The sequence below is a fragment of the Aethalodelphis obliquidens genome, unplaced genomic scaffold, assembly GCF_003676395.1.
Source record: "Aethalodelphis obliquidens isolate GAN/ISIS:26980383/991018 unplaced genomic scaffold, ASM367639v1 scaffold19, whole genome shotgun sequence".
Classification (NCBI taxonomy): Eukaryota; Metazoa; Chordata; class Mammalia; order Artiodactyla; family Delphinidae; genus Aethalodelphis; species Aethalodelphis obliquidens.
In genome coordinates, this window is record NW_020837963.1 from 10,193,673 (window position 1) to 10,218,676 (window position 25,004).

A 25,004-nucleotide genomic window follows, 5' to 3' on the forward strand; every position below is an offset into this window, starting at 1 on the left:
GAAACTACACTTCCCAGCAGGGAGAGCGACCTAACGCCCCGCCCCGCCTCCTGCCCCTCGCCCTGCTAGCCCCAGCCCCCGAGCGCCACGCATGCGCACCGCAAGCCAGCGCCATGTTGGGTCAGTTTGAAAGGGAGCGCGGGATCTGCGCTCGGCTTTGACGGCGGAGGAGCCTGCGAGCTAGCGGAACCTGAGGCCGGACGGCGTCCGGGTCTGGGTGCTTTGTCACGTTTCCCGTCGGGTGGCAGGACAGGGCTTTGGGTGGAGAATTGAGGACGTGTGCGCTTTTCTCTCTTTGCAGGCCTTCGTCGGTGAGTTTGGCCGGAAAAGGGCGTGTGTTTTCGAAAGGCGTCCCATCCTTTGACAGCCCGAGGGGAGGGGTGGGCTGTCTCCCGAGGGAGGGGCCGGGATGAGAGTCCCGGTGGAAAGCGGGCAACTTTAGGGGGAGGGTCGCGGAAGGGGAAGGAGAGGACCTGACCTGGACCTCGAGGCGCTGTCGGCGATTGAAGCGGGCGGGGAGGCATGGTCTTGGGCTTTAGGGGCCGTCACCTCGGCAAAACTGGCCGCTCGCTTTTGTTGTCTGATGAATGGTTTGTGAGAAGCCTATGTCTGGGACTGCGGTGGGGGGTGGGTGGGTGGGTGGATGGGTGCTGGAATCCCCGAGGGAGGTGTTTCCTAGTTAAGGGCGGAAGCTTTGAAGCCGAAGATGCTCCGCTTTAGGGGCGCCAGCGATCTTCGCTTTCCAGGGTCATTAATTCTTGTCTTTTTGCTGCAGAACAAGCACATATTCATTTTCATAACATAAATGAGAGCTGTTATTTCTAAGAGTTGTTCTTCATTTCCTGTGAGCTATTCTCATTGGTAATTTAACGCTCTACGTTCTGTTTTTGAATGAAAGGTAGTAGAGATCTCTGGCCACTCGTGCTAACGTTCTATTCGTCGGAATGATGGATTTCCTTTTGGAGATACACCCGGAAGTGTTAACGGAAGAAATGGTAAGATGCAGGGAATTTGCTTCCAGATAGTTCTGTGGCAGAAGTGAGGAGAAGTGGGTGGATAGAGTTTCGTCGTGTTGGTAGTTGAAGCAGGATAATGGGTGCATAGGAGTTGATTAAACTTTTCTTTCTTCTTTGGTGTACTTTTGGAAACTTTGCACAATAAAAATTCAGTTGTGGATTTTCTTTTTGCCTTTTGTGAATTAAAATAAATGTTATTACCCACTTACTGAGAACTGTAATCCAACAGCTTTCCTTCTTAGGGTTTTGTTTTCGTTTTCAAGGTTTTGTAAAATAAATTACAAAATCGGTAACCTGTCCTGTGTTGGAATAAGGGAGGAAACGTTTGGTCAAGTTTGTGATCCAAGCAATATTTACTTGAGAAAAGTTAAAATCATTAGTGAGAGGGGTGAAGAAAGGGCAGAGCTGACTTGGCCTAGCCATTCTTTAGAGGTATACCAATAGCATCACAGCATTCAGGGAAAGCAGAGGCTAAATAACCATTATCTTATGTTCTGCTGCTGCTTTGCACTGACTAGTGTCAGCTCTGACCTTTTACTCTTTTCTTCGTAAACGGAAAACTTTCTCAGTATTTTAAAGTCAAATTTGACAGTTATTAAGATTACATTAAAAGTTGTTAAAACTTTAACATTCCAAAAATTATAGCCAAAAATTAAACATTAATTTTATAACATCATAGCATGTGTTAAGTCCTAGACATTAAGCTTTCATTTTTACTTCAGAAAATCCATTGATTTAATTCTAAAAGAATGTCATATTATTTACTGAAGTAGTACCTGTTCACTCTGTTATTTCTTAGGTTTTCAAATATAGATCCTATTGTTGCTATATTAAGGTAGACTGGAATTCTCTCAATTTTAATAATGGAAAAACAGATGAATACATTAAAGCAGTTTCCAAACTATTGTCTCCTTTGAAAGAGAGGTGGGCTGAATCCATTTTACATAAGAATTGAAAATAGTGAGGATAGTATCAAAAATGAATGTCAGAAAATGATTATTGACAGTGTTATTTTAGGAAAAGAACATTTTGCTAGCTCATTATATGGTAAGACTTGCAGTTTATTTCTTTATAAATGAATATTGTAAATTGTTTTGTTTTCTCAAGTCTTGGGGGAAGGGGTTGGCTGAAGTTACAAATTAGCATTTAAAATGTTGAAGGTGGGTATTCTCCATTGTTCCTTCTTGTTTCAGCTACGTCATTTGATGCCTTTTAAAAATTTATCAAGCACCTACTATGTGCAGCGCGTGGTGGTAGGCTTAAGAATTGAAAAATATTTTGTATAGGGAATGTTAGGTATTGTGATGTCATAGCCTATATCAGCATAAGAAAAGACTGTACATCGTAGTTTTTAGGACTTTAAAAAAAAAGTGAGTATTCTTCCCTTGGTACTTTCTATACATAGTCTTAGATGATTTTTGTATACATAATTCCAGGCACATAATAGGTGATCAATAAATGTTTTCTAAATTGATGATGAAGGAATTCACAGTAATTAAAACAGATAATCTATAATGTACATTACCTAAAAATAATTTATAGATAATGGATTTTATTTTTTAAAGAAAGTTATAAAATGTTTACAGATTTAGTAATTTCTCTCTGTACAGCTATTATTCCTTTTAATTGGAACTTTAACCTTTTGTTTTTGTATTACAGTTGTTTCTAAGAGAAATGAGTGGAAATAACCCATTTTGAGGAAGCCATGGCAAAATTAAATACAGAGCACAGAGTTTGTTCTCGGGAATCTTCAGTATCTTCTCTGTTAGCAAGCTGCAACCTGAGTGGTAGTAATTCCTCTAACTCTGATGGCTCTTTTCAGTATAAGGATAGACTGTACAGTTCTGCATCTCAGGCTCTACAGGCCTATATTGATGATTTTGATCTAAGCTGTATGTATCTTGGTGCAAGCACTGGAAAGATTAACATCGATAAATGTTCTGCTAATATGCCAGAATTCTCCAACTATGTTTATAAACCAAAGAATGGTATGCTTTATTCTTTGTTTTCTTTTTGCCTACCGATTTAAAGCATTTTGAGAGATGTATTGTAGCCTTGGAAAACTAAATGCTTCTTTTGGGGTAAAAATGATTTGTAATATTGAGATCTGGTTATATTTCTTAAATGATTCTGTAATTTTCTGGTTCTCAGGGGTTTTCAGGTAAGATCCCCTTTTGACCTTAGAGGAGAAGCTCATGAAATGTAACTAATAATAGTAGATGGCTGATCCTAAACCCTTAAGCCGTTCTATTATAGCATAACAGAAATAGCATTGACTTGGTGGTTCTAGCTTCCATTAACTAGCTTAATGACTTTAAACAAATCTCAGCCTTTCAGAATTTATACTTGATCAGTTCCAATTGATGGGCTAGGGCTATATTAGTCTTCCTGATCTGTATTCTGTAGGACAGTAATATTCACAAGATGTTAAGGGTTTTTCCTTGGTAAGGTTTCCATGAATACAAGTTTGGAAAATGCATCTGTTGATAATCCAGTTAACACTTTACTGAGCACTTACAGAATGGCCCCTAGTGTGGAAAAAGGTTACATTCTACTCTTAGAAGTGGAGAATATATTCCGGAAGGGAAAATGGCAAACATGATTCTTAATTCTTAATTTTCATTTACTGTTGAATATTATAAAGTATTTTTATATGTGATACAGGAAGGTAAACAGAACTATGCTTTGTTTTTCAGCTTTTGAAAATCTTGATGACAAAAAAGATTTGTCCTTATCCTGTAGAGGACAGACTATTAATGACATGGACTCCATTAGCCTAACAACTGATGATCTATTAAAACTTCCAGCAGATGGATCATTTTCTTTCAGTTATGTTGGAGCAGGTCATGGAATTAGCAAGAAAAGCAAAAAACATACTGGAAGACTGAGTTCATCCAACAGTGAAAAGAATCAAAATTTTCAAGAACCAGCCACTCTACTGGGCAAGGATAACTTAGTTACCCCAGTTGTATACACAAATGTAAAAGGAAAGCAGTGTGGTAGGCTGAAAAACCCAAAACTTGTGAATAAGGTTAATAAGTGTGTTTCTGTACCATCTTTATCTTTTAACAAGAAATCATCTTTTAGGGACAGTTCAGAACACAAACTTGAAAAGAATTACCCAAGATGGCTCACTAGCCAGAAGTCTGACCTTAATGTTTCAGGGATAACGAGTATACCGGATTTCAAATACCCAGTCTGGCTCTACAATCAAGACTTGCTGCCCGATACAAATAGTCAAAGGATTTATCAAATATTTAAAGAAGATCACTGTTCCCCTAGGCATAGTTACCAGGCACAAAGAACTTCTCAGCTAATGAATAAATTAGATTGTTTTGAATATTCTTTTGAACCGTCAAACAGTTCACATTCCTTGAGTGATGATAAAGGATTAGTTAATGAATATGAATGTGATTCTGAACATAGCCAATGTCAGTGTGACAATCCACTTCTCCCAGGATCCAAAAAGCCATTCAGTGGTAATTGTTTTGTTTTGTTGTTGTTTTTAAGAACCAAAGAAAGTGCTATAAATTTGACCTCACATCTAGGAGTTTTTGTGTCATATTCTTGATGTAACCATCAAGTGATATATCTATTTTGAACTCTTAATGGTCTTCATTTACGTAGCATTTTGTGACTGGAAAATGTCTTTTCTGTTTTTCTTTGTGTCACAACAGATGTCACATTTTTTTTTTTTTTGCGGTACGCGGGTCTCTCACTGTTGTGGCCTCTCCCGTTGCGGAGCACAGGCTCCGGACGCGCAGGCTCAGCGGCCATGGCTCACGGGCCCAGCCGCTCCGCGGCATGTGGGATCTTCCCAGACCGGGGCACGAACCCGTGTCCCCTGCATCGGCAGGCGGACTCTCAACCACTGCGCCACCAGGGAAGCCCCAGATGTCACATTTTAACATAGCTTGCTATTACAGATATGTGTGTATTCCAAATTATCTGAATTCTTGTTGCCTTTGTGAGGTTTTGCTGTGCTTTGCATTTATTTCTTTTCTTAAAGAATTAATGTGATCTTTTAAATTAGGTGACAGAATTGAATTGCTTATCCTGAAGGCCAAGAGAAATCTAGAGCATTGTACTGAAGAATTACCGAAGTCTATGAAGAAGGATGACAGTCCTTGTTCATTAGATAAACTTGAAGCAGAAAGATCATGGGAAAATATTCCTGTTACTTTGTAAGTAAGTTACAATAGAAAAACTATTCAGTTTTCCAAATGAAGAATGTCATGTGAACATCTGATTTATCTTTTAAATAACAAAGATAATTAACAGTGGTAATAACATGGTAATTCTGTAGAGCATAGCTTTCAGTGTTGCTTGCTTTAAATTGCATTTTTCATTTGTTACCACAAGATGGCGTAATATTTCATAATCTTAGGTACATTATATAATTTTTGTCTTTGTTACATGGTCCTTTTGTTGCACTGTAAAATATTAATATATATTAAATATGAGGAATTAGAACCAAAAGCAACTATCTTGCAAATGGAGAAGGCTTGAAATTCTCGTTACTTTTTTTACTTTAAGTTTTTTCTTCCTCTATATTCTCTCCATGTATTAGAGTTATTCATTTCTTTTCATTTACAGTTTACTTTCTTAGTCATTATTTTCTGTAAATAATGGTGCATTTTCTTGTATGGTAAATGTTTGCAGTTTCTAAGATTGTTTTCATTTGTGTACTTAACCTTTCTATGCCATAGTTTCTCAGAATAATTTAAAAAGTGTTTGCCTAGATACCCGTGAATATGAGTATAGAGGAGGAATCGAGAGCTTAGGTAGGAAAGTTTCTTTTAGTGATATTATTACACGTATATTCATCAGAAATGCATTCTTGGTAATCCTGTGTCCTGCCTTAGGCTCTGATAATTTATTATCTTCAGTTGTCTAAGCCTTCATTCTGTTACAGACAGTCTGTTAATTCCTGAATCCTTTTTTTGATTCCTTCTCAGTTGAACATCTTATTCTTTTGTAAGTGGACACTGACTAATTCTAGTTTGGAATCTTGGCTCTGTCACTTCCTTGCTGAGACTCTGTACAAATCACTTCTACTTTGGGGTTGTGAGGATTCAGTTGATTAGAAAATAAATATACAGCACTATTTACAATAGCCAGGACATGGAAGCAACCTAAGTGTCCTTCGACAGATGAATGGGTAAAGAAGATGTGGCACATATGAACAATGGAATATTACTCAGCCATAATAAAAAGTAAAACTGAGTTATTTGTAGTGAGGTGGATGGACCTAGAGTCTGTCATACAAAGTGAAGTAAGTCAGAAAGAGAAAAACAAATACCGTATGCTAACACATATATATGGAATCTAGAAAAAAATATATGGTTCTGATGAACCTAGGGGCAGGACAGGAATGAAGATGTGGAGAATGGACTTGAGGATAAGGGGAGGGGGAAGGGTAAGCTGGGATGAAGTGAGAGAGTAGCATTGACATATATACACTATCAAATGTAAAATACATAGCTAGTGGGAAGCAGCCGCATAGCACAGGGAGATCAGCTTGGTGCTTTGTGACCACCTAGAGGGGTGGGATAGGGAGGGTGGAAGGGAGACGCAAGAGGGAGGGGATATGGGGATATGTGTATACATATAGCTGACTCACTTTGTTATACAGCAGAAACTAACACACCATTGTAAAGCAATTATACTCCAATAAAGATGTTAAAAAAAATAAGTAAATACAAGGTACTTAGGACAGTTTCTGATTTATGATGCTCTCTTAAAACTTTTAATAGTGACGATGATCATCCAGAGTATTTTTTGTTTGTTTAGCTTCATTTCGCACTTGTTGGTTCATTAATATCTTTTAAAAAAAAAAAACTTGGGTTAGTAATTAGCTCACTTAATTCTTAAACTTATCTTTCATCTTTACTAATTTCTTATCTTCTTATCAGTTGGTTGTATTTGTATCTGTAATTGTAAAGTCCTATAGCTGCAATACTTTGCTTTCAAGTGGAACCAAAATGGGTGAGCAAATCATATCAGAGATGCTTAAATTAAGAGTAAAATTTTTGAATGCATCAAATGTATTTTGTAATTAGATACTATGACTTCTAACTTGTATAATTATTATTAATGGTTTGCCCTAGTACCTTATGGTACAGTAGTTGATTTTTGGAAGATTAAATTCATATTATGATGGATATGTTTTACATTAAATTAATGATGGTGTGAGAAGAAGGAATAGACCTTACTTCACTGTGATAATGACAAATTATTATCAATCTGTCATCAGAAATAAAATTGACTGGGAAATACTCCAAGTAGTGTACTGAGAGATAGAATAACTACAACCAGACAATTTTTTTTTTTGGTTTAACTTTTATAATGGAAAATTTCAAACAAATACAAAAGTATAAGAATAGTATAATGATTCCCTATATATCCAGCACCCATCTTCTATAATGAGGTAAATGCTTTTTTGTTGATAGTTGGTGGATGTACAAACTCTTTGGTAAAGAATGGGAGAAAAGACTACTTGGAAGCGAGAAAAAGTTCCTAGTAAATTACAAATCAAATGAGTCAATAATGAAGTGCTGCTAATTATTGAGAAAAAAGCATTATTACATTTAAATGTTTTAAGAAGATTCTTAGATATCTGAGTATTTGAGTTAGAGATACATCTTATATTGATATATAAATGAAAAAGATAAAATGAGTTTCTTTATTCTCTGTAACTAATAGAATTTGGTTTGGGGAAAATTTTTACTCTTGCTGGGGATCCCCTTTCCTTCTGCTTGAACATCAAGATAGAAACTATTATTTATTGAGCTCTATTCAATGTACCAGGTATATTGAGTTAATTTATGCAATACTTCTGTGACATAAGTGGGGCTACAAATGTAGAAACTGAAGATAAAGTTTTGTGAAGTCATATAAGTGAGTGGGACTGGTATTTGAACTCAGGAATTTTAATTTCAAAATTGATCCTTCTCCCACTTTAATCTGTCCTTTATATTAATATGTGCCAGTTCTGGGGGAGAAGTCTGTCCTATTGCTTTGACGTAGAAGAGCATGTAACTGCCATCCCAGTAGAAACTGTTAATAAATTTCTGTCAGTTTTGTGTATTAATATTGAGTAACTAACAATGTTTAATTGGAAAAATGCACTGCTTATTTCAAGCAAATGAGCTTTTGGAGGATACTTATATTTGAAGGCTTATTTGTTTAGTTGAAGACTAATGTCTTCAGTTTCTATATAGTTTTTCCTTAAAGCTTTAAAGGAGAAGCAAGGAGATAGGGCGGGATGAAGGAAGAAGTTTAGGGAGAAGGTAAAGGAATCACTAAGCAGCATCAATATGAATCCTAATGGTTATTTAGTGATGACCACTTTAAATGATAACCATCAGTTATATACTGTCTAATTTTTGTAAATGGGGAACTTATTTGCTGTCTCGTATCCTTAAATCCTAGCAAATCTCCTGTTCCGGTTAACTCTGATGATAGTGTTCAACAAACTTCAAGGGCAAAGTATGCTGACGGGTTCCTTGAAGACTTTTTAAATAATGATAATCAGGTGGGTGATGTTAAATCTTTTTAACTTATTAAAAGAATATTTATGACTAATATATATAGATATTAATTTCTAAGTTATTTAGATAGTATAAAACAAAAAATGACTAAAATCCCTTCTTCCCCAACACACTTCCATAAAACCATCACTCCTAGAATTATTGATAATTTTATTTTAGTATTCTAAAGTAGAGTGACCTGGGATTGAACTCTACAGGGAGCCTAAATTGTTATTACAATGGTTTTTTTTTTTTCTTGTGAAAAACATACAAAACAGAATCTTATAGAGTAAATTATATTTTCCCATAGGGCGGTTGCTTATTGAGAGTTATGTTTCTAAGATGCAATTATCACCCCTATGATTTAAAATGGGAAACTTATTATCCAGTTTTATAAAATCAGCATATGTGTATCTTGCAAGTAACCCTAAAATGAAGTGTAAATGTGTATATATACACATAAGGAATGATATATAATATGATTTAGAAGTATAAGCCATGGCTGTTAAATATTGAAATACACTTTTGATATTTTAACATCTGGAAGATTTGAGAGATTGAACACTCAAAACAAAAATTAGCTAAAAATTTTAATACAATATATATCTTTTCCTTCAGTGAAATTTACTAGAGAAAGTAGAGGCTGTCAGAATATGTCTGACCTTAGAGCTCTTTTTTTTTTTTTTTTAATATTTGTTTTGTCCGTACCTGGTCTTAGTTGTGGGATGCAGGGTTGCAGACTTCTTAGTTGTGACATGCATGTGGGATCTAGTTGCCCGACCAGGGATTGAACCCGGGCCCCCTACATTGGGAGTGCAGAGTCTTACCCACTGGACCACCAGGGAAGTCCCTGACCTTAGAGCTCTGTATAAGATACTATAGCAGATGCTGATTAAGTGAAGCTTAATTATCAAATATTTATTTGCCAAATATTTGGATACCAAGCACTTTTCTAGGAACTGTATTCCTAATAGTAAATAAGAGAGAAGAAACCTTGCATCTTGGAGTTTTTATTCCAAATTGGAGAGATAAGCTATATCAAAATGTAATATATAAGGAGATACTACAAAATGTTATAAAGAAAAATTACTTGGGATAGAGAAATTTTAACTAGAGTAGGTAGGAATCGCCTCTCTAGAGAGGTGATGTTTGTGCCAAAACCTAAAATGAGTGAATAAGCCTTGTGTGTACCCGTAGGGAAGTAACTTTACATGTAGAGGGAATAGTAAGTGCAGAAACCCCAACGCAGAGAAGTGTTTGGCATGTTCAAGGAATATCAGAGTCCAGTCAGTGTAGCTCAATCAGAAAGAACAAGGATGAATGGTTAAGAGATAAGATGGAGAGGTAACCAGGAGTCAGATCATGTAGCTATGTAAGTAATGGAATGAAGATTTTATGTTTTATTTCAGCGAGATGAGAAGTCACTGGAGTACTTTGGAGGAATGAAATTATCAGATCTACATTTTAAAATATAAACAGGCAGCTGTATGGAACATAGACCTTGAAAGGAGCTAGAGAAGGACAAGGAACCCAGTTTGGAGGCTTTTGCAGTCTTCCAGGATAGGGATTGTAAAGGCTTGGGCTAGGTGGGTACATTGGAGATGGTCAGAAATAGTTAGACTTGGGATGTGTTTTGAAGGTGACCTCGTAGGATGGAGATAGAGAGGATTCAAAGGATGAGTCCAAGATGTTTGAGCCAAGCAACTAAAGGATTGGGTGGTGCAATTTACTTGGACCATAAGTTTTTGCATAAGTTTTTCAGAGTTTGAGATGGATGACTGTTAAATACTAACCAACTAATCCCTTTTCTTATGCCTTTACACACACAGCCTCACTACCATGGTGTTTTTTATTTTTAAATAATTTTAGATGTACAGAAAGTTGCAAAAATAATACAGGTCGTTCCTGTGACCCTTCTCCCAGCTTCCCTAATGTTAACATCTTATATCATAATGATCACATAGGCCCAATACTGTTACCTGAACTACAGACCTTATTCTGATTTCACCAGTTTTTCTACCAATGTCTTGTTGCAGGATCCAGCATTGCATTTAGTTGTCATGTCTTCTTAATTTACTTAAGTCTGACAGTTCCTCAGTCTTTCCTTGTCTGTCATGACCTTGACACTTTTTCAGAGTTACTGGTCATTGGTTTTTTTGTAGATAGTTCCTGAATTGGGTTTATCTGAAGTTTTCTCATGATTAGAATGAGGTTATGAATTTTTGGCAAGAATGCAACAGAAATCATGCTGTGCCCTTCTCAGTGCATCATATAAGAGGGTTCATGATATATTGATATCATTGGTAATATTGATATGTTCCTTAGTTCAGGCTGCTGTAATAAATATGCCTTAGACCAGTTGGCTTAAACAACAAACATTTATTTTTCGCAGTTCTGGAGACTGAGAAGTCCAGATGAAGGTGTCTGGTGAGATCCTGCTTCCTAGTTTGCAGATGGTCATCTTCTTGTATCTTCAAGAGCAGAGAGGGTGAAAGCTCTCTGTTTCTCTTCTTATAAGGGCACTAATCCCACTCATGAGAGTTCCACCTTTATGACCTAGTTACCTCACAGAAGCCCCTCCTCCAAATACTGTCACATTGAGATTAGGCTTCAACATTTGAATTGTAGGGGGACACAAACATTCAGTCCAGAGCAATATGTTAATAAAATAATATGTAATATATAAAATTATAATATATTAATACTTTTGATGTTAGTCTTGAACACGTGGTGCCTACTGGTTTTCTCTTTAGTAAAATCATGGTTTCCCCTTGTAATTAATAAATATCGTAGGGGAGATACTGTGAGACTATGCAAGTAGTCTCAAACTTTCATCTACTAATTTAGTATCCATTGGTGGATATTGACTTTTTGTCTGCATTATTAATTGAAATTCTTGTGTAATGAAGAGCTATTCCTTCTCCCCCATTTATTTATTAAACTATTTATATTAGGACTCATAGATATTTATTTTATTCTAGGTTTAACACAATACAATATTATTACTTATTTTGTTGCTTAAATTGTTTTAGTTTAGGCCATAAAGAGTTGCTTCAGGTTGGCTCCACGTGTCCTTTTGACATGTCCCTATGCTTTTTTGAGCACTTCTCTGAGGAGCCATGGTTCTTTTTATTGGAAAATGGTATTTAGAAACTAAGATCTAGGCACTAGGTGTGCTTATTGCTGCTGGGTTTTTATTCTAGACTTTCTCAGCAGGCAGACTTAGGAAACATAAGTTTACTAAGCCACGCATACACACATACTTATTTGTATATCTGTTTACATATATATATTTTATATGTAGTATAAAATCATGAGTTCGTACTGATACTACTTATTCTAGTCCAATACCACAGACTTTGTTTTAGCCCCTCTGTTCCTTATTTGTAACTTCTTTCTCATCTGGTGAGAATCTTTACTCTTATTATCTATAATAGGTTTACTTATTTTTTCAGTCTTAGCATATGCATAGTTTCAGAATTGCTAACCCATACTGCTGTAAGAAACACATTTACTAATTAGATTATATTATTTGTGTATGGTTCTTTTTGTCTTTTGCCTTGCAATATCCAGTCAAAATATTCTTTTCCAAGGTTACCGTGGTTAATTATTTTCTACCCAACTCCTTTCAGTGTGGTCATGTTGTTCATTTGTAATGCTGTTAGGTGGCTCATTTTTTTTATTGTGTAAATTGGGTTATTCCCACATTTTATGTGGTTTAAATAATTGGTTTTTGAATACATGAAACATTACTATAGTTCCGAGAGTCAGAGCTATACTATATAAAAAGACATACTCAGAGACATTCACTACAAGGATTTAATGAGAAGTCTCAGAACAAATTCTATCAAACATGCCAACGTTTATTAAACATTCATTTGTGAGTGGCACAGAACAGTTCATATAATCTGTTTTGTAGTTTTCTTTTTTGGTACTCTGACCAGAATTTTGCCTGAAAAGTTCACTCAAGGCAGACATAGCAAATTGCAGAGGCAAGCTTTTGTAACTTTTATGGTTGGCATTAGGCAACCTGAATTTCTTCTAAACCAGTGGCTGGATGCAGATCATTTAGAGATAATGCCTCAGGTGCTGTCTCCAAGGTTGTAGGAGTATAAGTGGAACTGGATCCTTATGCCCTGTTTCTTTTTCTTTCTTTCTTTTTTTTTAAATTTTGGTAAAGTATATATAATATTTACTATTTTGACCTTTTTTTTTTTTTTTTGCGGTACACGGGCCTCTCACTGTTGTGGCCTCTCCTGTTGCTGAACACAGGCTCTGGACACGCAGGCTCAGCGGCCATGGCTCACGGGCCCAGCCGCTTCACGGAATGTGGGATCTTCCCGGACCGGGACACGAACCCGTGTCTCCTGCATCAGCAGGCGGACTCTCAACCACTGCGCCACCAGGGAAGCCCTGACCATTTTTAAGTGTATAGTTCTGTGCAATAAGTACCGTACCTTCACATTGCTGTGCAACCATCACCACTGTCTATCTCTAGAACTTTTTCAGCTTTACCAACTGAAACTACCCACTAAACACTAACTCCCCATCCTCCTTTACCCCCAGCCTCTGCTAGCACCATTCTACTTTCTGTCTCTATGCATTTGATTATTCTAGGAACCGTATATGTTTTAGTCTGCTGAGGCTGCCATAACAAAATACCATAGGCTGGGTGGCTTAAACAACAGGTATTTGGTTCTCACAGTTTTGGAGGTGGGAGAATCTAAGATCAAGGTGCTGACTGATTCTGTTACTGGTGAAGGCTCTCTCCCTGCCTTGCATACAAGCCACCTTCCCACTTTGTCCTCATATGGCCTTTCCTTGAGCTCTTAAGTGTCTCTTTATGAGGATATTAATCCTATGGTTTCAGGGTCCCACCCTTATAACCTCACTTAACCTTGATTACCTCCTTATAACCTTATCTCTAAATACAGCCACATTCAAGGTTAGGGCTTCACCATGAATTCTGGGGTGGGGGACACAATTCAATCCATAGCATCTTATAAGAAGACTCATACTATATCGTTCCTTTTGTTACTGGCTTATTTCACTTAGCATAACGTCTTCAAGGTTCATCCATGTTGTATCATCTGTCAAAATTTCCTTCCTTTCTTAGATTGAATAATACACCATTGTGTGTATGTATCATGTTTTGTTGATCCATTTATCTGTTGATGGACACTTAGGTTGCTTCTGCCTTTTGACTATTGTGAATAATGCTGCTATGAACATAGGTGTACAAATATCTGCTTGAATCTCTGCTTTCATTTCTTTTGGGTATATACTCAGAAGGGGAGTTGCAGGATCATTGTGGTAATTCTGTATTTAGTTTTTTGAGGAATTACCATACTGTTTTCTACAGGAGCTGCACCATTTTATTACGTTCCCACGCCTTGTTTCTTATACCCTGTTCATATAACTGTGGAGAGTGCCTTTAAAATCTTTTTGGCCACTGTGCTTAACTTCGTATATATGTTATACTGTCCATGTTGAAATATTTTAAATTATAGACATCTTAAGAGGCCTATTTTCCACTTTGTGGATGATTATCAGGACACAGCAACTCATTTGAAAGATGTAAAAATAAAGGTAAGACTTTAAAAAAGAAGTTTAAAAATATCCTGTACAGGTTCTCTTAACTGACTACCTTATGTGGCTAAGTGCTGTTGCCTTCTTTGGATGCAGATAAGATCAGTGGTAATCGAGGTGTGAGTGTTTTTAAGGTAGCAAGGAATGTGTGGTCCATAAAGAGGTGAAAAACCAGCATTCCCTGTGTGAAAACGTATTTGGAAGTGTGCAGAGAATATGATATTTGAAATTCTAGTCCTTGTTCAGCTGATAACCAGTGTCATTTACACACTTGAAAAGAGCATATTGACTTACCTGCTCTCTGAGGACCTTTCAGTTCGAAAAATCTATAATTTTAAATGTACTAAGTGAACGCATTGCAAATGTAAACATGTACCATTCATTTTAAAAGAACAAGGACTGGGAAGGATGTGCCAAGCTGTTAATAGTGATTGTCTTTAAGTGACTGGGTAAGGAGAGGTTTATGAGTTACAGTTTTGATTTGTTGGAACACATTATGGACATGTATTGTTTGGATTTTGCATTAATTTATATTGTGGGGAAATAATACAAAATAGAACTATTCCCCTTCTGAATTTGGATGGTTCATCATTCATCTGTTTTAACTTCTAGAGCTGTACCCTTTCTGGAGGGAAACACCATGGTCCTGTTGAAGCCCTGAAACAAATGTTATTTAATCTTCAAGCAGTGCAAGAAAGTTTTAATCAGAATAAAACTACAGAGCCAAAAGGCGAAATTAAACAAGTAAGCACAAACTTAATTTATGAATTGAAATCTATGAATGTGAATTGAGATCTGTGAAGGATAAGATTTCCTCCTAGATCTTTCTTAGCCTCACCTCTAATTTTATGTTAATAAGCATGGTATATAACACATGTCGTAGAGTTGTACTGTTGTTATTCTTTTTTTTAGAAAGTAACTTACTCAGATTTAATACTGTAAGATTTTTGCAGTTGTGTACCCCTGAATGGATTGTTCTATTAAGTTTATGGTTATAAATACAACATCGTATTTAGATATGATGTTATTAAAACTGTAGATGAAAGGATTGTAAGAGTTGTTTTTTAATGCCCTACAAAATTATTCTGTGTAGTCCAACTTCCTGTGTTTATATTTGAGGTGGCCTAGAGAACCTTTCAACATTAGACTTCTCCCCATAACCTTTGTCATCTGAAGTTTAATTTTGTTACCATGTGTTTATTGACTCTTAATACGGTTATGTAAAGTTTTATTTTAAAGTAATTGTGTTTTTGTGTATTTCCTAGGAATTTGGAAATCTGTTTCTGCTTTGGGCTGATATTTCATAGGGGTCGAATTTTCCTCACAGTAGTATAGTGTTTACAAACCTAGCTTATGTTCTTCCAAGCCTGATTGTGAATTCTAATTCTGCCACTTACTAGCAAGTGCAGTATTTGTACAGATCACTTAACTTCCTTAATTTCAGTTTCCTCTTCTGTAAAATGAGATTGTTGAGAAGACAAATTGAAACAAACTATAGAAAGTACTTATTATAGTCCTTGGCACCTGGTAAAAACTTAATACCTGGAAAATACTTAATACATTTTAATTGATATTGTTTATTTTGTTATTCAGTAGAGCTTTACAAAATTCAGTTTTCATTACAAGTGAGTGTACTAGATTTTAGGAACTATCACATGCTACTCACTTAAGTTGTATTTCTTAATTTTTCTCCTTACATTCTAATGATCATGACACTAACATACAGTGCAATCCATCCTTCTTTTCCTTCCCCTTTTAAACATTCTTGAGATAAAGCCTTGTTCAGTAAAGTCATAATTTCAAGCCAAGATTTGATATTTAATGAACAAACATTTTGAAGCATACTTTAGGACAGTTGCAAGATGAAAAAGTTGTAGTATTTTTAGAATAAAAAAAATATATATATATATTTAATGCTTTCCTGAAAATTATTTGCTTAGAATTATTTCCTTGGGAATGCGGACAATATTTTTAATGTTCTTATTAATCACACATAGTAAATAGCGTATAGGTTTATAATTATATAATATTTTCACTGTTCTATTATATTTGGTGTTTTTAATAATAGGTTTCAGAAGATGATTTCTCTAAATTACAGTTGAAGGAAAATATGGCTCCTGTTAATAGGTCACTTCAAAAGTAAGTGTTCTCTGTTAATTTCTGAGTATGTTATGGATACAAACATCTCTGATTGAAATCAGAAGGTTACAGAATGGAATTAAAGTAGCTGGAAGAGGAAGTGTGCTAGGTATATTTAAGATTCTTTGAGCATAATTTTTAATCCTGAGGTTTTCTCTTAAATTTGTGCTATTTTCTATTGAAAATGTTCTTAGGACCTAATGAGATAACTGTAGACACTAAAAATATAATAGATGTGAATGGCCTAGGGAAAATATCTTTTCATTTCTGAGTAATACCAACAATTTGAGATAGTATTGGTGTGGATATTCTGGAAGAACAACTTGTACGTGAAATGTGTTGTCATATATTCCCTCTAGAAGAGATAAATAATCCTAAGTAAGTATATCATTATTTGACATATCGCCACAGAAATTTAAGTGGATATAATGTCCTGAATATAAAGATAGGTCTAAATGCCCTAAGGTGTTAATCTACTTATTTTCTTAGTTACATATGTTAAAAAGTTGGGAAGAATTTCCTATAGTCATGATATTGGTAGAAGAGACGGGTATTTATTTTATAGATTTGATTGTGTGAATATGAAGCGCCCTTACACATATGAATGTGTAAGATTTTGTAATTCTCAATACTAAAGGCCATGCTGTGAAAACCAAACTTAACGATAGCTGGGAAGTTGTCTCATTTCTCAGATCTCTTTTCTTGCTCAATTTTCTGGTCTTCGTTCTACACTAGGGATAGACAGAATTAGCTCTCAGACTTGCAAAACTTGACCCTAAACCAAACATTTTTCTTTATTCTAATGTGCTCATATTTTACTTAGATCTAGGAAATAGTGGACAGTTTGTTCTGAAAAGCCTTTCATTCAGTTCTTGCTGGATTCTAGGCTGAATATAGGCCAGTTAACATAGTATTTAAGAGAACAGCCAGTATAGTAGTACTAGTAGAAAAACAAATGTAAGATGTCAATGGGTAAAGTATAGCTAAATTGCCATCACATAATCAGTGTTACTGAGTTTCTGTGGGTTGATTAGTATTTACTTGAATGATCATCAATAGATACATTGTCACAATAAGAAATGAGTTTTTTAATTTCAGTTTTTAAGGTGAATGACTATTCAATGTTGTAATACAACCCTTAGGTTGATGTTTTCCCCGTTAGCCTGCTTTTTCACTTTTTGAGAGAAGAAAATCAAGAATAATTTCCTTCTACAATTTTATCCTTTCCTTCTCCCTACACTTAACTTTGAAATACCAATCACTTTTGATAGACTCTTCTCTAAACAGATTGCTTTATTCTCAAAACGGGAGATAGAGGTTAGATGAAAGGAACTGCCAAATGATTGCGTAGCTGAGGTAGGGAGACTGAAGATTTCACACTTCTGCTTAGCTTTTTTATTCCTTCCCATTATTACCCACTCCCCTTTCTACCTGACATTTTGTTTTAAAGACATAAAATATACTACATGGGATTAGAAAGGAAACCAGTTATAGTGAATTAACTATGAAAATATTAAAATACATTTCTAATTAGTAAAATATGCTTCTCTTTATTGCATTTAAAATAAGACAATACATTTAAAATACAGGTAAGTTAAAATTCATTTTGTAAAAACATGTATTAGTGTGAAGGCCTTTTGCATAACTTGAATAAAAGCATTAAACCATGGTGTGCTCTTTTACTTACCTTTCACATATTGATAAGCAAACAATTACAGAAAGGGAATATTGGAAGGCATTGATGTCTGGGTTACCAGTGAGACTTCACTATTTGGAGGATGAAAACTAGACTTAAAGTTGTCTAATAGTTGGCCAGTTATGTCATATGAACTTTTGGACTGTAGACAGAAAGACTTAGAGGACGTATGTTTTAGCAGTGGGTTTAATAACTGTTGTAATTTTGTAACTATTATATAACTATTGTAATTTTGAAGTAGTGATGAGTATAAAACATACTTGCAATGACTATAATGTGATATGAAAATACCTCTGATTTCTATGGCGTATGAGGTCACAGATTTTGGCTGTTGCTTACATTCATAATGGAAGGAAATACTAATTTAGAGATAGCATTTTGTGAAAATAAAGATGATTTTTTTCCCCATCCAATTTCATAGACCCTCTAAATCTAAAGGATCTGTTGACCCTCCGATTTGTAAACAGTAACATCAGATTCTAGCCACTTGTCATCTTCCTTCTCTTGAGTCACAGCCTGAAAAGAAAAAAGGAAGATAAGCCCCAAGTATATTTACAGATTATCTTCTTCCTCATAAATATGTCTGTAGGAAGAAAATAATTCTTTAAGTAGAGAGATATTAGGATGTAGAAATAATAAAGTCTAATTTTACCTCTGATTGCTTAGTAACTCTGGGTGAGTTATTGTCATTTAGTTAATGAGGATGACAATCTCAGAAATTAACAGAAGCTGCCAAAAGGATGGCAGAATTCAGATTCTTAATACATTTGAGTAGAAGTGTCTAAGAAATAGAGTACAGGGAAATAGACATAATGCAGTAATTAACACTACTAATTTCCTCCCTCTCCTTATCTTTGGTAAAGTGGAAGATATATTTTATTTAATATACATCAATTGAACCTGTGTTGGAGACTGTAGAATAAGGTGTTGTAGTCACCACCTTTCAGTAACTTCTTACTAATTTCTCACCTTAGAGATTACTGGTATATTATTTCTGTTTTTCTTGGTCTCTTATTTATCAGAGATTTGAAATATGGTTGATTAACTGATATTTTTGAGTGATCCTCAAGGATCTGAAGGGTAAGGGAGAAGGAAAGCTGGAAGAATACTTTTAGAGGAAGACTGGAAAGTTAAGGGCTCCTATCTTCTTGGTTTGTCTGAGGGATGATTGAGAAAAACCAGGTTGTTGGTATAATACTGCATTATTCAATGTAATTGTCATTTGTTTTCCCCCATGCTCAATAAAAATGAGTTTTCCTCAATTGTAACTGATTCTTTAGTGCTATTTAAATTTAGCTCTCTTGATTGTACATGTTAAAAATGAATTATGTCCTTTATTTCTTAAATGATATACACAGTATATCAGAAGGTATCATTTCATTCTGCAAAGTACATGAAAAAGATGCTTTAAGTGTGACACAAGTGATACCTATTATTGTTTCTTATTAGGCTACTTGGCACACTTTCAAAAAAAAAAACCCTTAAATGTGAAACATATAATTTTTTTAAGTAAGTGTTTATAGAATTTTAGATGAATTATTTTAACCCTCAGTTATTCAGATTGCAAGGTTTTGTAAAGAAAAATTTTCAGTTTTGATACTAAAACTATTCCATAAACTTATCTCTCGTACTAATTTTGAAGTTAAGAAACAATATAATCACCATTTCTTTTTGCATTACCTATTCAGTCCTTAATATTGGTTTATAATGTGTTTTATACTTTTTAATGAAGGGCTTTGCACCATTTATCTCGCCTGAGAGACCTGGTTGATGATTCCAGTGGGAAACAGTCACCGAAAATATGAAGAGGAAAATAAAAGTCTAACCAATAAGTAGTCACCACAGAACAAAAATGTATTTTTTTCCTATTGCTTAAACTGACAAAGTAATTAGAAGCCATATATTATTCTGTGATTGGTTCAAGTATTATATATTTTTTAAAAACCAGACTTGAAAATGTCCATAGATTTTTGTGGTCTATCCTCATTTTGTGCCAAAATACCAGGAGGTGAACTAGAAGGACCCACACTATATGGCCTAGTCTGACTTTGGTCTTCAGGCTGTCAAATGTCTAATATTCAAAGATGGATGATTTCCGTTCTTGAAGCTTACATGGACTTAACCTTCTTCAGCATCCTCATCATTTTATCATCTGATTCTGGATCATTAAGAAGCTTTTCCTGGTTTCTATCCAAAATCTCTTAAATAGACTCTTTTATAAAGTTAGTATCCACTTAAGGAGCTTGAGGAATGTCAAAATTGTTATGGGGTATCTTATCCATATGGAAGTATGTTACTTTCAAGTTTCATAAAGCAAACATTTAAGAATATGTTATATTTGCAAATAACATTAATTGGTGCAGTGCTAAAAGGATGTTTTATATTGTGAATTCCAGGAAAACCTCATTTAATTAATGCTTTGATTCTATATGTAAGATAATCTTGACAGTACTTGACAGTTTATAAAATATTTGGGGGGGGATATTTGAGATTTTAATATTTTGATATTATTTCCCAGATTTAAGTTTTGAGGTTAGCTCAAACTAGTAAAAACTGTATCAGTGGCCAGTTGCTTTATGGAATTTGATAACTAAACTTAAATGAATATGGAAAATTAGAAAGTAACTATTTTAAAGCTATTTTGTAAGTGCTGAACTTTCTTTAAGGTTTGTCACTAGCTAGGACTGAACAGAGCTCTATAATTTTGCAACTTCTACCAAATGAGCGTCTAATAAGCAGGAAGCATCTTTACCAACAAAATGAAGGAATAATTCATAAGACATGGCAAAGCATATTAAAAAAGCCTAATGAAATTAAAGAATTGGTATGTATACAAATAGTACAAATTAACACTACCCAAATTGGAGCGTTTTTGCTAATAAGTAGCTTCACTGTCAAATAGGAATTTCTAAGTACATTGGGTCAAAGAATTTTTCCCCCCAATTTAAAGCACTATCTAAGGCCTTTGTTATAGAACTTACATGTCAGAGACTGTGGAGTGAATCCTGTCTTTCTTTTCCTTGCCTAGTGAGTCAGTCACTGTACTATTCTTTTTGCCCAGTTTGAGAGTCACTTGCTAATAAGTTTGTTGTGTTTACTCTGTGGAGGTGTTTTTGCCGCAGACATTCTATTTCTGATTATGGTCTTCTGCTTCACAGCAGGTAGTTTGCATACAATCAAACAAGACATTACTTTGATGATTGAAATGTGGTTGTTAAAATTGCAGATAGATTTTAAGTGGATGAACATAGATCTGAGCGGAGCATGTTCCAGTGAAATCCAGTATCCAACGAATTCTAAAGGCAGAGCAGACAAAGATAGCAGATAATTACATATTATCTGTTGATCAGATATAATATGTTTAGTATACCTAGAAAGCATCTCCAAAGGGATTATTATGCTGTGTTGACTCTGAGTAGCACTGATTTGGTTAGTTCTTCCATTTGCAAGAACATATATCCAGTACTAAATAAGATAAGCCTGTTCTAAAATTTTGTTATAACTAGTATTTTAAGAAACTTGATTATACTTACCCCAGAGTATTTTTCTTTTTGTATTAAATGTGGAAGTTTAAGTTTTTTAGCAAAAAAGAGAACTTTAAATGATTAATTCTAACCTTTCAAAAAATATATAGGAGATTCAAACAAGAAAAAAATGTAAATGATAAATGTTCAATAAATTCTTTAAGGAATTGATTTAATTAATTGTTAAATATTTCAGTATTTTTTATTTTGAGATTTCCAGAGGAAAAAAAGGAGACAACAGTATTGAGACTGCTGAGTTGGGAATTTAAAGCAGATGAGAACAATTAGTTTTAAAAATAGGATTGTGAATATAAAGTTTTATCAACCTTTTTCTCTCTTTTAGGTATATTGAAAAATATTAAATAGAAAAAGTGATAAAATTTTAATAAGACATTTCAGATTTTTAATTGAGCATGAAAAAATTTAACCTAATTCCAAAAATTATTTGAGATCAAGCGATAAAAGTGTGATGCATATGTGAAGACTTGAAACTCAACTGTATTTTCTTTGTTATCAGTAAGAACTCTCAGTTTTTTCTGGGACAATTCATTTCAGCTTCATAGAGATTTCTGATCAAACTGAGGAACTCTGTCTTCTTGGGTTTGTTTGGGTTATATGTCTCTCTAGTTATGTTATTTCTTGTTGAAATTTATAAATGTGGATTTGGGGGGTTATTATTTTGTATTTAATGTTTCGGATAATGTCTTGTTAAATCATATGCAGTTATACCAAAATGTTGCCTGAAGATAAATCATGACAAGATTTCTTTTTTTCCCCCTATGTTTTGAATATGTGGAATCACTCATTACTTTGAATTTGTTTCCTTTTTTCCTGTCCCACCTTTCACTATGTCTCAAAACCTCTTTGTTAGAAGTGCTCTCAAGAAGTAAACTTGACAATAGGCAAGTAGCATGAAAGGGAACAAAATTCATCTGTGGCTAAGATCATTTTCCTTTTTTGAACAAAAGTATTAGTTTTTTACCCTCCCAGTTTATTCTACATTGTCCTTACGGTAGACCAGACATGTCTGCGTAACAACTTTTTTTTTTACAACGTAGCAACTTCGTTACATTAACGGAGACTAGTCCATTTGCCTCCTAATATTTATTTCACCCATGACCATTCTTCCCCTCATTTTCAGTTCATACATCCAAAGACATCCTGACTAGTGTTTACAAGATACTGTTGTGCACACCGCCACTGTAATCTTACTGATTTATTTCAGCAAGTTTGCTGCAGCTAAATTGCTTTACTCAGATTCTCCCAAACTTTCTGTGTATGTTCTCACCTTTATGCATATTATTTCTCATACTTGAAATACTCAGTTTTCTTTCATTCTGGTTATTTAAAGCTTACTCTGCCATTTCTTTAAAGCTCTGACAGAGTTTATGCTTACTTTTCCAAACATTCTCACCTTCCAAACTCTGGTAGGTTGGCTCTCCATTTTCCTTCCCCATCGCTCATTTAGCTGTTATATTTCTTGTTTATGTTTTTGATATTCCTCTTGTAGCAAATTTGTATCCTTAGGGGAGAAAATGTCTCAAAAAGTATTAGATGATTGATTTTGTTTTGTCTCCTTGATAGTGTCTCTTACATAATGATGTAAAACCAGAAACATGTAAATTTAAAGTGTTAATTGATAATTCTAAGCCTGATTTCCTATATAAGGTTGTAAGCTCAAGATAGGAGAAACCACGTCTTTTATTTATGTGATGTCCTGCAAATCCTTTTTAAAATGAGGTAAATTAAACCTATTATGGAAGAGATTTCTTTTTTGATATTGCAGTTTATCAAATAAGATTAACATTTTTGTATTTTGGATGACTTGGTTATAAGCTTTCTAACCTCTTGAGCCCTGAAAACTTTTAAGATTTTTGAGTTTTTATATATTCTGCATTTCATCAGGTACATGAACTATTTTACAGATCTAGGACTAAGTCTAGGGAAACTTTCAGTGGCTGGTTTTCATTGTGTTGCTTCTTTGAGCCTGGCTTGATGGGAAACTATCAGTCTGGGTCCAATCTAGAAACAGAAACCACACAGTGATTGTAAACAAGAGAAGCTTAATATAAAAAAAAGGTTTAAACTGGTCAGACTCCCAGGAGTTCAGCATTTGCAGCAGCTGAAGAAGTGGTGTTTCCCTGGACCTGGCTGCCTCCCTCTCTCCCGGGTTCCACAGGGGGAAAAAAAGTTTTAAATTGTGACAAAAGAGATATATAAGAGAGCTCTATATGGTACCCCAGAGATAAGGGAGAGTGCTCAAGGAAGGACAACCTTTTAAGAAGGAACTAAGAGTTGGGGTCAGAGCTTGTAGCTGCAGTCACTTGATGGCACAGTTTACTGGTTTGTCCAGACCAGAGTCGGTTTTCAGTTACTAGGCAAGCAGGAAGCCATTTTCCAAGGTTCAGGGAAGCTGCAGGTGGTGTCTGGGTGTGGGCCTGGAGAGGGAGTGAGGATTCTTTCTGCATGCTGGACAGTGCTGGCTGGACACCTGGAGCGTAAGGGGTTTGTATTGGGAAAGTTGGGAAGGTGATCACCAGCCTGGGCCAGGTCTGTGAGGTCGCCAAGGAGAACCATACATTCTGGGACTGTGACTGGGGCAGAGAACTACCTGGTGTCTTTATACCCACCTTGTTTACTGATGGTGGAGCTGCCAGAAAGCAGCAGGTGAGCCCCGTCAGGGTGAATTTGGAGCTGAGAGACTATAAATTGATGACTGGCATGGAAACTTGTCAGGTTCTAGAAAGGTTTTGGTGGGAGAAAACATCATAAGGGAAATTTAAAAAATGCTTCACCTGTCCAACTCTGACCTCCCTGTTTTGCAATATACTATGTAGCCTGTCCAAGCCAAGAACCTGGAATAAAGATAAAATAGCAAAAATATCAGGTCATTTGGAAAACAGGCCCAGTAAGAAACCTTGGGCCAATATTTTCAAAATCTAATGAATTTGATAATTTTGTAAAAGAAAATGGATCTGAACTAGAAATCTGGGACTATTGTAAATATTCTGGAATTATATGAAAGAAGATCAGAATATCAGGGGAGTAGATTGCGTTCCTTCAATTGTGTTTCATCAAGGTGCCACATAACTTTTGAGGGTTTTTGGAAATTGAGCGTTTCCTGCAATTGGAATGCTTTGTTTTATAGTATATTGCTTCAATTAAGCCATGATTTTTTCTGTGTCTTCCACATATTACTCTTAATTTTGCCTTTCAAGACAATCTCACATTTTGGTCTTCCTAATATTGGAACCAACAAAAATAATGCTACTTCCATTTTTCAGGCTGTTTCTAGTTTCTAAATTATTTTTTTGGACAAAGTTTTATGTTCATTATTGTCTCACTTTTTTTTGAATGCTGTCTAGCTTTCCCTGTGTTGTTTAAATGTCTATATTATACAAATGATCCAGAGCCCTACTTAACAGCAAAACTCTAGAGTATGCACTTTATTTTTCGTAGTGATATATGATTGACATATATTAGTTTCAGGTATACAACATAATGATTC

General features: G+C 35.1%; 1 protein-coding gene across 11 annotated transcripts in view; it reads left to right on the forward strand.

Moving 5' to 3' along the window:
* The first annotated feature begins 151 nt into the window (after window positions 1-151).
* The window catches only part of CUNH18orf54 (chromosome unknown C18orf54 homolog), a 55,171-nt gene continuing 30,318 nt past the window's right edge, over window positions 152-25,004 (forward strand). For 6 of the 11 annotated variants that reach the window (XR_003435256.1, XR_003435253.1, XR_003435250.1 and 3 more), the window contains exons 1-8: window positions 153-311; window positions 899-995; window positions 2,676-3,004; window positions 3,713-4,495; window positions 5,050-5,200; window positions 8,451-8,553; window positions 14,750-14,881; window positions 16,206-16,276. Coding sequence is in view for 3 of the 11 variants with exons in the window: in XM_027118557.1 (XP_026974358.1) it covers window positions 2,722-3,004; window positions 3,713-4,495; window positions 5,050-5,200; window positions 8,451-8,553; window positions 14,750-14,881; window positions 16,206-16,276; window positions 19,705-19,777 (1,596 nt within the window). In the remaining 8 variants the exon portion in view is untranslated. Of the gene's footprint in view, window positions 312-898; window positions 996-2,209; window positions 2,387-2,675; window positions 3,005-3,712; window positions 4,496-5,049; window positions 5,201-8,450; window positions 8,554-10,940; window positions 12,755-14,058; window positions 14,138-14,749; window positions 14,882-16,205; window positions 16,277-19,704; window positions 23,263-25,004 lie in introns of those variants that run through there. The other 5 variants (XM_027118557.1, XR_003435257.1, XM_027118556.1 and 2 more) reach the window with 5 other exon arrangements.